The 12,806-nt window shown below is 38.3% G+C and overlaps 1 protein-coding gene across 2 annotated transcripts; it reads left to right on the top strand.

Annotated features, from left to right (window-relative positions):
• The first annotated feature begins 6,434 nt into the window (after nt 1-6,434).
• LOC119524204 (hypoxanthine-guanine phosphoribosyltransferase-like) lies at nt 6,435-12,722 on the top strand. Of its 2 annotated transcripts, none has more exons than XM_037822844.1 (3): nt 6,435-6,541; nt 11,758-11,864; nt 12,484-12,722. In XM_037822844.1, the coding sequence occupies exons 1-3, from the start codon at nt 6,515-6,517 to the stop codon at nt 12,575-12,577; spliced, it is 228 nt and encodes a 75-aa protein (XP_037678772.1). In that variant the 5' UTR covers nt 6,435-6,514; the 3' UTR covers nt 12,578-12,722. The 2 variants fall into 2 exon arrangements, with proteins under 2 accessions (XP_037678772.1, XP_037678771.1); XM_037822843.1 differs by lacking the exon at nt 6,435-6,541 and adding an exon at nt 10,908-11,157.
• Nucleotides 12,723-12,806: the final 84 nt, after the last annotated feature.

The following is a 12,806-nucleotide window of genomic DNA, read 5'->3' as shown; positions in this document are numbered from 1 at the left end:
ACCCACGCTGAATGGGCTGGGTAACTCCTCCATGGAAATTATCCAGTCAGAGTCATCACCCACAGTTGGGTGGGGTGCATCTCCACGGAAACACTCAAATAATTACAATCTAATCAACACTGACAGTCTGCCCACACAAGATTACATCAAAGAAAATGGCATTTTGGGGGACATAATACATTCAAACCAGCACAGAAGGGTATATTGAAAAGATTAAAGGAGAAAGACCCCAAGAGAGTCAGAGAAAGCAGAATCACGAGAGTAGTGTCCCAGAAGCCAAATAAACAGAATTCAGGAATTCAAGAACAAAGTGATAAATAATATCAAATGCAAAAAAAAGGATAGTTGTATGAGACTTAAAAAGTGTCCATTGGATTTGGCAAGATAACAGTCAATGGTGTCCTTTGTCAAAACTGTTCCAGTGCTATGGTGGGTGCAGAAGTCAGCCTGCAGTGAGTTTGAAGAAGAAATGGGAAGTGAGGAACTGGATAGAACCAGTGTGGACAATTCAAGAGGCTAGGGCTGTAGCAAGAGGGAGATGCAGTGTCAAGAGGATGTTAAGCATCTTCATTCATTCATTCAATTATTCATTTACACAGGCAGGATGAATGGAGAGACCAGGAGAGGAAGAAAATCATGGTGAAGGTTAGAATACTGCAGTTTAAAAGCTGCTGTGAACAGCATTGGAAGGAATCCCCTACCCTGGCCTTATACCATTGTAGGGGGCCTAACAGCCCAATTTGCCTGGGACAGTCCCCGTTTATGTCTGTTGTCCTGCCATTCTGTCTAATTTAGCATTTGTCCCAGGTTTTTCATTTTCTAACAAAACATATATATTAATAGCTGCATTAAAATAAGCTGGGGTTGGTCTATTAGACCACCGTTTCATAATTCCGGTTTCTGCTTTGGTCTCATCTACCAGTTTGGGAGATGCATGTACAGAGAACCAAGTTATCACATTAACACTGGGTTAAATCTAAAAGACAACCAGTGCTAATCTTCTTTCACTTCCAAGTCTTTTTCAGATGTAAGATACCTAAAAACTCCCTCTCAAGAATGGTGTAAAAACAATAGAGAGAATTAAGAAAACCAAAAGTTGGTTCTTTGAAAGGATCAATAAAATAGACAAACTCTTAGCTGGACTGACAAAGAAAAACAGAGATGACACAAATAAATAAAATCAGAAATGAGAGGGGAAACATTACTACTAACCTCACAGGAAAAAAACAGAGTCATAAGAGGATGCTATGAACAGCTGTATGCCAACAAGTTAGAAAACCTGGATGAAAAGAATAAACTTCTAGAAACACACTAACAACCTACAGACTCTAGAAGAAATAAAAGACCTAAATAGACCAATTACAAGTAAAGAGATTGAATCAATCATCAAAAACCTGTCAAAAACAACAACAAAAAAGCCCAGAACCAGATGGCTTCACAGAGGAGTTCTACCAATCATTTGAAGAAAAATTAGTATCAGTCCTTCTCAAACTCTTTCAAAAGACTGAAGAGGAGGGAACATTACCTAACTCATTCTATGAGGCCAGTATCACCCTATACCAAAGCCAGATAAAGATACCACAAGAAAAGAAAATTACAGGCCAATTTATCTTATGAATATAGATGCAAAAATCAACAAAATGCTTGCAAATCAAATCCAACAGCACATTAAAAGAATTATACACCATGATCAAGTGAGTTTTATTCCAAGTATGCAAGGGTGGTTCAACACAAGAAAATCAATTTATGTAATACACCACGTTAACAATACGAAGGGAAAAAACCATGTGAACATCTCAATTGATGCAGAAAAGGCATTTGACAAAAGCCAGCATTGTTTCCTGACAAAAACACTTCGAAAGATGGGAATAGCAGGAAACTTCATCAACATGGTAAAGGGCATTGTTCCAGTTTGCTAATGCTGCTGTTATGCAAAATACCAGCTATGGATTGGCTTTTATAAAGGGGATTTATTGGGTTACAAATAACCTAGGTTCTAAGGCCATAAAAGTGTCCAAACTAAGGCATCAACAAGAGGATACTTAACCGAAGGAAGGTCAATGGCAACTGGAACACTGCTGTCACCTGGGAAGGTATGTGATGGGCGTCTGCTGGTCCTTTGCTCCTGGGTTGTGTTTCAAAATGGTGTTCTCCAGTCTCTGGGCTTCTGTCTTTGCTCCTTTCTTTCAGCTCCTGTTCGTTCTTGCTTCTTTCTCCACAGCATTTCTCTCTAAGCATCTGGGGGAACTCTCTTAGCCTCTCCCGGGCAAACTCTGGCCTTCATCTCTTAGCTTAGCATCTCCAAACATCCTTCTGTCTGCATCTCCAAGTGTCTCCAACATCAGCAAGCATCTGGGTCTAGATTGACTTTAAGCTTCTCTCTTACTCCAGTGAACTAATCAAGACCCACCCTGAATGGCTATGATCCACACCTTCATGGAAATAATATAATCAGTTTCCACCCTAATCAACAGGCTAATCGGTCTGCCCCCAAAAGACTGCATTAAAGAATATGGTTTTTCTGGGGGACATAATATATCCAAACAGGTACAGACATATATGAAAAACTTAGAGCTAACATCATACTCAAAGGTGAAAGATAAAAAGCTTTCCCTCTAAGATCTGGAATAAGACAAGGATGTCCACTGTCAGCACTGCTATTCAGCATTATGCTGGAAGTTTTAATCAGAGCAGTTAGGCAAGAAAAATAAATAAAAGGCATCCAAATGGTAAAGGAAGAAGTAAAACTTTCACAATTTGCAAATGAAATGATCTTATATACAGAAAACCCTGAAAATCTACAACAAAGCTTCTAGAGCTAATAAACAAGTTGAGTAAAGTGGTGGGATATAAGATCAACAAGCAAAAATCAGTAGGGTTTCTATACACCAGTAATGAACAATCTGAGGAAGAAATCAAGAAAAAAATCCATTTACAATAGCAACTAAAAGAATCAAATATCTTGGAATAAATTTAATCAAGGATGTAAAGGACTTGTGCATAGAAAACTACAAAACATTGCTAAAAGAAATCAAAGACCCAAATAATTGGAAAGACATTCTGTTTTCATGGATTGGAAGCCTAAATATTGTTAAGATGTAAATTCTAACAAAATTGATTTACAGATTCAACACAATTCCATTAAAAATTCCAACAGCCTACTTTGCAGAAATGGAAAGGCCAATTATCAAATTTATTTGGAAGGGTAAAGAGTCACAAATAGCCAAAAACATCTTCAGAAGGAAGAACAAAATTGGAGGTCTCACACTTCCTGCCTTTAAAGCATATTACAAAGCTACAGTGGTCAAAATAGCATGGTACTGGCATAAGGATAGACATATTGACCAATGGAATAGAACTGAGAATTCAGAAATAGACCCTCACATCTATGGGTAATTGATTTTTGACAAGGCTGCCAAGTCCACTCAACTGGGAAAGAATAGTCTTTTCAACAAATGGTGCTGGGAGAACTGGATATCCATATGCAAAAGAATGAAAGATGACCTCTAACTCACATCATATATAAACATAAATTCAAAATTTATCAAATGCGGCCTGTATCTCTAAGCCAACTCTGCAAATTAACTTACTACCCTTCCTCCCACATGAGACATGACTCCCAGGGGTGTAAGTCTCCCTGGCAACGTGGGACTGAGAATACCTTCTTGACCAAAAAGGGGAAGAGAAATTAAACAAAATAAAGTTTTAGTGGCTATGAGATTTCAAATAGAGTCGAGAGGTCATTCTGGAGGTTATTCTTATGCATTGTATAGATATTCCTTTAAGTTTCTAGTGTATTAGATTAGCTAGAAGGAAACACCTGAAACTGTTGAACTGTAATCTAGCAGCCTTGATTCTCGATGATGATGGTTTAACTATATAGCTTTTATTGTGTGACTGTGTGATTGTGAAAATCTTGTGACTGACACTCCCCAGATCCAGCGTATAGGCAGATGAGTAATAAAATAAAGACAAAAATATATAAATAATGGGGGGAGGGATAAGGGATAGGGAATGTTTTGGGTGTTCTCTTTTATTTTTTTATTTTTATTATTTTTTGGCAGAGTAATGAGAATGTTCTAAAATTGATTGTGGTGATAAATGTGCAACTACATGATGATACTGTAAGCCATTGATTGTATACTTTGGAAAGATTATATGGTGTGCAAATATATCCCAATAAAATTGCATTTAAAAAAATATACGAAAGACCTAAATAGAAGAATCAGGACTATAAAACCCCTAGAAGAAAATGTAGGGAAGCATCTTCAAGATTTTGTGGTAGGTAATGGTTATTTTTAGACTTTACACCCTAAGCACAAGCAACGAAATTAAAAATAGATAAATGGCACCTCTTCAAAATTAAAAGTTTTGGGCATCAAAGGACTTTGTCAAGAAAGCAAAAATATATCCTACTCATTGGGAGAAAATATTTGGAAACCACATATCTGGTAAGGGTCTAATATCTAGAATATATAAAGAAATCCTACAGCTCAAAAACAAAAAGACAAACAACCCAATTAAAAACTGGCAAAAGACTTGAATAGGCATTTCTCCAAAGAGCAAATACAAATGACTAAAAAGCACATGAAAAGATGCTCAACATCACTAGCTATTAGGGAAAGGCAAATCAAAACCACAATGAGATATCATTTCACACCTACTAGAATGATCATTATTTAAAAAAAACAGAAAACCACAAGTGTTGGAGAAGATGTGGAGAAAAAGGAACAAACATTCATTGCTGGTGGGAATGTAAAATGGTGCAGCCACTGTGGAAGACCATTTGGCAGTTCCTCGAGAAGTTAAGTATAGAATTACTATGTGATCCAGAATTCCTGCTACTAGATATATATCCAGAAGAACTGAAAGCAGGGACACAAACAGATATCTGCACACCAATGTTCATAGCAGCATTATTCACAATTGCCAAAAGATGGAAACAACTCACATGTCCATCAACAATGAATGGGTAAATATGTGGTATATACATATAATAGAATATTATTCACCTGTAAAAAGAAATGAAGTCCTGATGCATATGACAATATGGATGAACCTTGAGGACATTATGTTGAGTGAAAGAAGCCAGAAACAAAAGGACAAACATTGTATGGTCTCACTAATATGAACTAACTATACTGATCAAACTCTTGGAGTTAAAATCTAGAGTATAGGTTACCAGGAGATAGATTGGGGTTCTAGAATGGGGGGGTTGATGCTTAACTTTTAAAGAATTTCTGTTTAGGCTGATGGTAAAGGTTTGGAAATGGATGGTGGAGATGGTAGCACATTATGATGAGTGTAATTAAAAGTACTGAACTGTATAGGTGAATGTGGTCAAAAGAGGAAACTTTAGGATGTATATTACTAGAATAAAAATTAAAAGATAAAACATAAGACTGTACAACACAGTAAGCCCTACTGCAGATGACGGGCTATAGTTAATATTACAGCCGTAAGAATGTTCTCTCATGAACTATAACAATTGTATGATACTAACACAAGGTGATAATAATAGGGGGCATATGGGGGAAAAACCTAATGCAAATGAAGGATGATAGAACTATTTTAATAATCTTTCATAAATTGTTACAAAGGTAACTACTTTTAAAAACTAGCTTTTTAAAGTATTTTTTAAAGTTTTGTCATTAACAAATGTTCCACACCAATGCAAGGTGTTGGTGGTGGGGTGGTATATGGGAATCCTATTTTATGCTTGATTGTTTTGTAAACTCACAACTTTTCTAATGTAAACAGTATGGCATGCAGGGCATTCACCTATAATCAAAGAAGTGCACTCAGACACTAGGGATTAGGGGCAGCTAAGCTTACTCATTCCAGACCCAGGTGGGGAGAGGGAGGACTATTTATCACTGGGTCCCTGGTGTACATTCGGTGTGCCAGCCAGTTGTGCCCACACCACAGCCTGCAAGAGACATGAAACTGCCAGGCCGCCAGTGGATAGGTCAGTGGATAGAGAAAATTATATATTTATGTTTATGTAAAATACGTTCAGGAAATAGAGGCTGAACCGTCAATCTTGCTATGGAACATACAGTGAGTCATCTGGATGCTTTTGCTTACAATGGTTATGTCATTCATTATATCATGCAAATCCACAGCCCTTTATTTATTTTATTGTTTGGTAATGCTTTTTAAAATTTTGCTGTCAACCCTTTCAGCATATGAATTCCAAAAAATGAGTAGAGGCTGCGCTGGGTTTGGGGGTGGTGCTGGGGGGGCCTCCGCTCGATCCGGAAGAAAATCCGCGGGGCCACAGGGCGAAGGTGAAAACCATAGCCGCAGGCGAAAAAGCGAGCGCAAGCCTGCGGGGCGGGGCGACGGGGGCGGAGCCTGCACTGTCTCAGCTCCAAGCGGCGTTGGCAAGGACCCAGTGCCTTCTGCGAAACTCCGGCCTTTCCGCCCGATGCGGCCTCCGCCTCCGTTCTCCTCCTCTTTTTTCCCCCGCCGGCTTCTTTCTCCTCCGCTCCCGCTTCGGCCAGGCCCCGTTATGGCCACCCGCAGCCCCAGTGTTGTGGTGAGCAGCTCGGCCCGCCGCCCCTGCCCGGCCCAGGCCCTTGCGGTTCGCGCGGCGGCGGCGACGGCGTCTGGGTCCTGAGGCGCGGGGTCCGCAGTGCAGGCACGGGCGGGATGACCCGAGGAGCCCTGGGGAGCGGAGGGGGCTGCAGCTTCCTGATTCGGCTTTACGTCACACGAGGGTGGAAGAGGGACCGCAACGGCGGCGCCCGGAGTGGGTTCCTCATCTAGAGAGCCCTGGGGAAGAGGGTTGCGTGGGAGAGGAGAGGCAGAAATGGCGTTCTGGTTGACACGGGCTGCTTCCAAGCATGATATGGGGAGGGGCCAAGGGTCAATTCGGGAGTGATCTGATGGGGTTGAAGGGGTGAGGGCTTTTGCAGAAAAAGCCCTTCTCTTTTGAAGTTTAGGGTATGGTGAGGAGGTCATCAGGGCGCCTCTGTAGAGGGGGCTAGGCACGGAAAACGACCACGTGAGAGGGGATGTTGGTATTTTCATTCCGTTCTGCAAATATAATAATGTTTGTGGGGCTGTGCATTGCCTCATTGAATCCTCTCAACAATCCTGGTAGCGGTAATTATGCCTACCAATTTTCCACGCGAAGAAACCAGTGAGAAGACATTAGGTATTTTTTCTATGGCCTAGAGGTAGCCAGGCCTTGATTCAGATGTGCCTGAGTCTAGATCCCCTGTTCTTTGATTCTGTGGGGATGAAAAATGCGTATCTGGTCCCCAACTGCAAGGACATTCATACCATAACCAGTCTCAAGCATCTTCTCTCCAACCTCCGTGGTTCTTTTTCTTGTTTTCCTGAATGCGCCAGGCTCTTCCGCCTCCCCCCTACATACCTTCTCTGATCTTGCTTACTGAATAGCCCCCCACCCCACTACCACAAGTTATACACCTCAGCCTGCTTTGCTATTATTATTGTTTATTCGATTACCTGATTACCTGTTGACTGTCTCTCCTACTGAAACATAAACTTCAAAAGGGTAGGAATCACCACTAACCCCAGCACCCTACATGCCTGGCATGTAGGACGTAATTTGTTGAGTGAACGGATTAAATAATTAACTATTTGAGCCCCAAGAAATAAAAGGATTCTGTTTTTATATTTGGCATTGTGACTTGACAGTAAAGAGCAGTGCTCTTAGTGGATTCTGGCCTGGAATCCTGTTTGTTGGGGCCATTTACTAGCTGTGTGGCCTTGGGCAACTTACTTAACCTCTCTGGGCTTCATTTTCCTTATGTGTAACTGAGGTTTTAGTTACCTCGTGGTGTTATTGAAAGGATTTTAAGCCTACCCATGTGAAGAAACACCTTTGCACTGTTCCTCACTAGGAATAGCCATCATTGTGTTAAGTTCTTTACATACAGAGAGTCCTATTTAGTCCTCAGAATAACCCGGTGCCATCTGTATAATTATTCCTATTTTACAGATGCAGAATTTTTGGAGCCTCAGAGTGGTTAGCAGACAGACCCTATGCACACATTTATTCAGAGAAGTTAGTTGGACTCAAACCCTGCATCCCTCTCAAGAGTCTGTGCTCTTAAATGTTATGCTGGTAGTAGGTACTCAAAAAATGGTGGTGGCTATTATTTTTATTCAGTTGCTAAGGAAGTTAGATATCATGTTTATACGTATTTGGATGCTTTTGAAGCTCTGGGGGATGATGCCTGCCCCAGTATATAGTGACTAGTGATGACGTGATAAGACTGAACTGTTTGGGTTTTTTGAGCATCAGGATATTCACTGGGTTTTCAGTTTGTGAATTCTTGTTCCTTTTTTTATTTCCTTCCCAGAAATTGTTTGCATGTTAGCAGTAACAAACACATATGTGCTTACTAAACGCTGGCCCTGTTCAGAGCTCTTTATGTATACTAACTGATTTGATCGTCATTAAAAATGGGTGCAGCTCAGAGAGGTTAATACTGGTCAGAGATGATGAATTGGATGGTACAAGTGTTGACTTGGCTTGGGTTAATTTCCTTGTTTATTGTAATTTTAGACAGTATATCTTTGTAATCAGAAATTTTATGTGCAGACCGCAAAAGTGTTTATATATGAAGGCCCTTATTATAGCTGGGACACATAAGTAAGAACTTGTGGTGCCAGTTTTACTGGAAAGTAAAATTATTTCAGTAAATTCATGGTAGGAGAAGTATTGATTTTGATTCTAGACAAAAGGTGGAATATTAATGTTGGATTTCTCAATAATCTGTTTTATTAATAAAAGTACCTATGTAGATTTTATCATTGACAAGTAGACGCAACAGATAGGTTAGAATTTAAGAGCTATGTTCCAGATCTCTGAGGCAATGCAGTCAGATTTCTGGACTGCCCGGGTAAATGATAAATAACCCAGTGCTGTGAATAACCTGTCCTTGGCGGGGTTCCAGTTCAACAAGAAATGACAAGAGAGGGAAAGGTGGATCTGAAGAGAACTCACATACTCATTTGTTTACCACTTCCAGTGCCTCAGGAGTTTTCAACCAAATCACAAATAATTAAAGCATATGTGATTTATATTCATATAGCAAGTTGGACACTGCTATTGCCTGGTAGATTTAGAAGGCTGTACTAATGCATTGTCTTGAGACATGTCAGCTCTTTCAGTTTACAGACTAGGCAACAGAATACAATGACCCTTTAAGCTGGATATTGCTTTAGAAGGGAGTCATTAGTCTGGGTGACTTTGGGTGACAGGTTTATCTTCAGTGGATCTATAACTGCTTTGGATAATTTACAAGTTTGTGGGCTTGTCATATTGGATAAGGGTATGTATTACAAGCTTTATTTTACTGTACCATTAGATCTGTGTATTTATATCTTTTCCACTAGATGGAAAGCTCTTTGATGGCTGAACATTCATAACTGTCTTTGTATCCTCCCACAAAACCTAGTAGAGTGCCTTAATTATGGTACATGCTAAATGCATTTTTATGTAATTGAATATAGTGCGGTCTCCAATCTCTCCAACCCTTCCTATCAAAGCAGTCACTGGATTGTTAATTAATCCATATCAAATGGAGTTATTTAACTTCATATTATGATGTATTTTGACATCTATAAGTAGACATAATAGTATAATGAATCCTCATGTACCCATTGCCCAGTTCTGACAACTGTCCCTGCATGGTCAATTGTAAATTTCTTAAATTACAAACTCCCATGAATATAGCCCGTTTATATATAGTGAGTTATAACAAATTATAACAAAGTTGTGACTTCCTGCCTTGAGTACCTAAATCAATACAAGTTTCATGAATTTTGGTTTTGCCTTTTGAAAAAACTTGTATTAACATGCTTTTTGTGCTTGAAATAAAAATCAACCTTGTGATACTACATGTAATATATAAATCTAATAATTTTGACTTTTTTGTTAGAATTAATTTGATATTTTGACAGTGATGGAAGTCCTATTTTGGGGTACATCCCTGCTGCCCTGCTGATTTGTCTGTTTTCTTGGACTGCATGTCTGGAATGGACTCTGGGCAGAATTCACATTGACTTTGAGGAAGATAAGACTTGAAGTTCTTGGACCACCTGCAGAACCTGTAGCCTGGCACTCAGCCATTTTCACGGAAGCTGTAGTCTTGATCAAGTATTGGGTATCTCAGAGAGCTCTGGGTGGGTCCTGGTTTATGCTTGTGGCAGAGGCAGTGAGTAGTTGGGAGGAACAAATGAGTAAGCTTCAGGGAAGCCATTTTTGGCACTCCAGATATTCTTGATTTTAATGCATTATGAAATGGTGCACTTTCATTTTTGTCGGATAATAGCAGGTATATGCTGATCAGCCTGATATGGATGTTTATTGTATCACCTTACAGATTCTGACAAGGTCTCATTGTCTTTTCCAAAACTTGAACTAAATTTCAATTTATAAATTTATAAAATGTGTAAAAGCAGTATTTAATTGTTGCAAAATTACAATAATCTTGAAATGCCCCAGTAAGTCACACATACATCCTATTTCCATTCTTGTAGTACATGTGTTCTGATATAAGCATGAGTGAATGTTTAACAGGTACATTAGCACTTCATCTTAGAGTATGTGGCATAATATTTTTTCCCCAAAATGAGATTTTTTTTCTGCTTATGTAACTGATGAGTGTTTGTTTAAAAACAAATCAATAATAAAGTGTAGAAAGTTGAAAGTCCCCATTTCCATAGATGACCATTGCTTGCTGTATTTCTCCAACTCCCTCATCTGTTCCTTCCTTTTTTTCCTTCCTCCTTTCCTTTTATTCTTTTTGTCTTACAACTTTGTCTAGTTCATTTGTTTTTTTTTTAATTTTCCCATACTTTCTAATATGTATTTCTAAAAAATACTGCCAAAAGTAATTTCAAAGAAAGACTGTTGGATTTTTTAAAGCAATATTTACTCATTGAAGAAAATTTGGAATATAACGAAGTATTAAGAACTAAATGAAATCTCTGCAACTCAAGATAACAGCTTTTATGATTCTGTTACTTTCTTTTCTCCATGTGTACAGTAATATTTATAGTGCATTTTACCACCACAAGTTACCACACCATCAGTGTTTTTCCATGTTATTAAATATTTTGTGTGCCAGGGACTGCGGATACCAAGACAATCAACATGTGGTCCTACTCAATGTGAGTATGTACTGTAAAGGCATCTTATTAGTTGATCATAGCAATCTCAGACTTCTAGGAGTTTGGGCTTTTAGAAGATCAGTTAGCATTTTTGGGTGTGAATTTTTTTTTTCCTATTGTGAGATGAGAGAGGCTCTTTGGGATGGGGAACAGCAGTTTTTCTTGTTCAGTGTGGTATTTTAACTTGTTAGACTACAAGTCTATGTCTTTTAATTTTCAAACATAGTAAAAGTGAAGAGAATAGTATAATGGATCCTCATATACTCATTACCCACGTTTGAAACGTTTTCAAGATTTTGCCACATTTGGCTTAGCTCTTTAAAATTTTTCTTTCTTCTCTTCGCTGAACTAAAGGAAATCCCATATCATGTCATTTTTCTTATGTATTCTTGAGTATTCATCTCTAAAGAATGTATGATTATCTTATATAATTATAATTATCATCATACCTGCACGGTTAACAGGAAGTTCTTGATATCATCTCATACCTAGCCCTTCTGTAAATTTCTCTGATGGATTAAGGTTTTTTTAGCATCTAAATCCAGTCAAGTGTTTGTATTCCTTAATGCTCTCATTGAAACAGCCACATTTCTGTTTCAGATTAGTGATGATGAACCAGGTTATGACCTAAATTTATTTTGTATACCTAATCATTATGCTGAAGATTTGGAAAGGGTATTTATTCCTCATGGACTTATCATGGACAGGTGAGTAAGATCTTAAATTGAAGATTTTTATTTTCTCTTATATTAACTTCAGATGTCAGCAGCTGTTTTGAGTAGTTGATATTTCAATGTAAACTAGGCCAGCTTGTTAAATAATAGATACTTTACGTTTTTAAAGCCCTCTTTACCAAAAAAAAAAAAAAAGCCTTACTAAATACCCACTGTAAGTTTTGGTATACGAATCTGTAGGGAGTAAAATAAAGTAAATGTTGGAAGAATGATTTCTCCTGAAAAGGGAAATGAGCTGGGGGCTGAGACACATAAAGGAAAGGCCAGACTTTGATTATTATGCGTGTCTAGCTTGAAAATTTCCCCTCAAAAGAGAAAAATTCTCTCCTCTTAGTCTTCTGTCTGTATTCCCTCCTTAGACACTGTCTCTGCACATATACTGTAAGCAAACATGCATGTATACATATATATTTTAACACATGGGTACATAATATCATAGTTCTAAAATTTATTGGACATGTCTCATATCAGTACATCTAGATCCTCCTCATTTATTTTAATGCTTGCAATAGCATTCCATTTTATTGATGTGCCATAATTGATTTCATCAGTCCCATAATGATGGATACTGTCCATTATTTTGCCATTACAGACCATACCAGGGAGAAGATCCTTTAAACACACTTAGGCACTTGTTCAGCTTTATCAGAATGGGAATTCTGGGTCAAGAGGAAGACATTTATTGAATATTTTTGTACTGCCATATTATCCTCCAAGAAGTTGTATCGTAAGTTTATGTTCCTAATGATATATGAGAGTCCCCTTTTGCTCCCAATCTTTTCTAATATATAATCAGAGAAATGTCATTTAATCAGAATCTGCTAATCTAATACGTGAAAATGATATTTTAATTTGCATTTATCTTTGTTTTGTAAAGCAAGGATGGGCTTTATGGGAGCAAAGAAGTTTATGTTA

Source organism: Choloepus didactylus, chromosome Y, assembly GCF_015220235.1.
Source record: "Choloepus didactylus isolate mChoDid1 chromosome Y, mChoDid1.pri, whole genome shotgun sequence".
NCBI lineage: Eukaryota > Metazoa > Chordata > Mammalia > Pilosa > Megalonychidae > Choloepus > Choloepus didactylus.
Note: the sequence above shows the minus strand (reverse complement) of the source record. Positions and strands in the feature narration are given on the sequence as shown.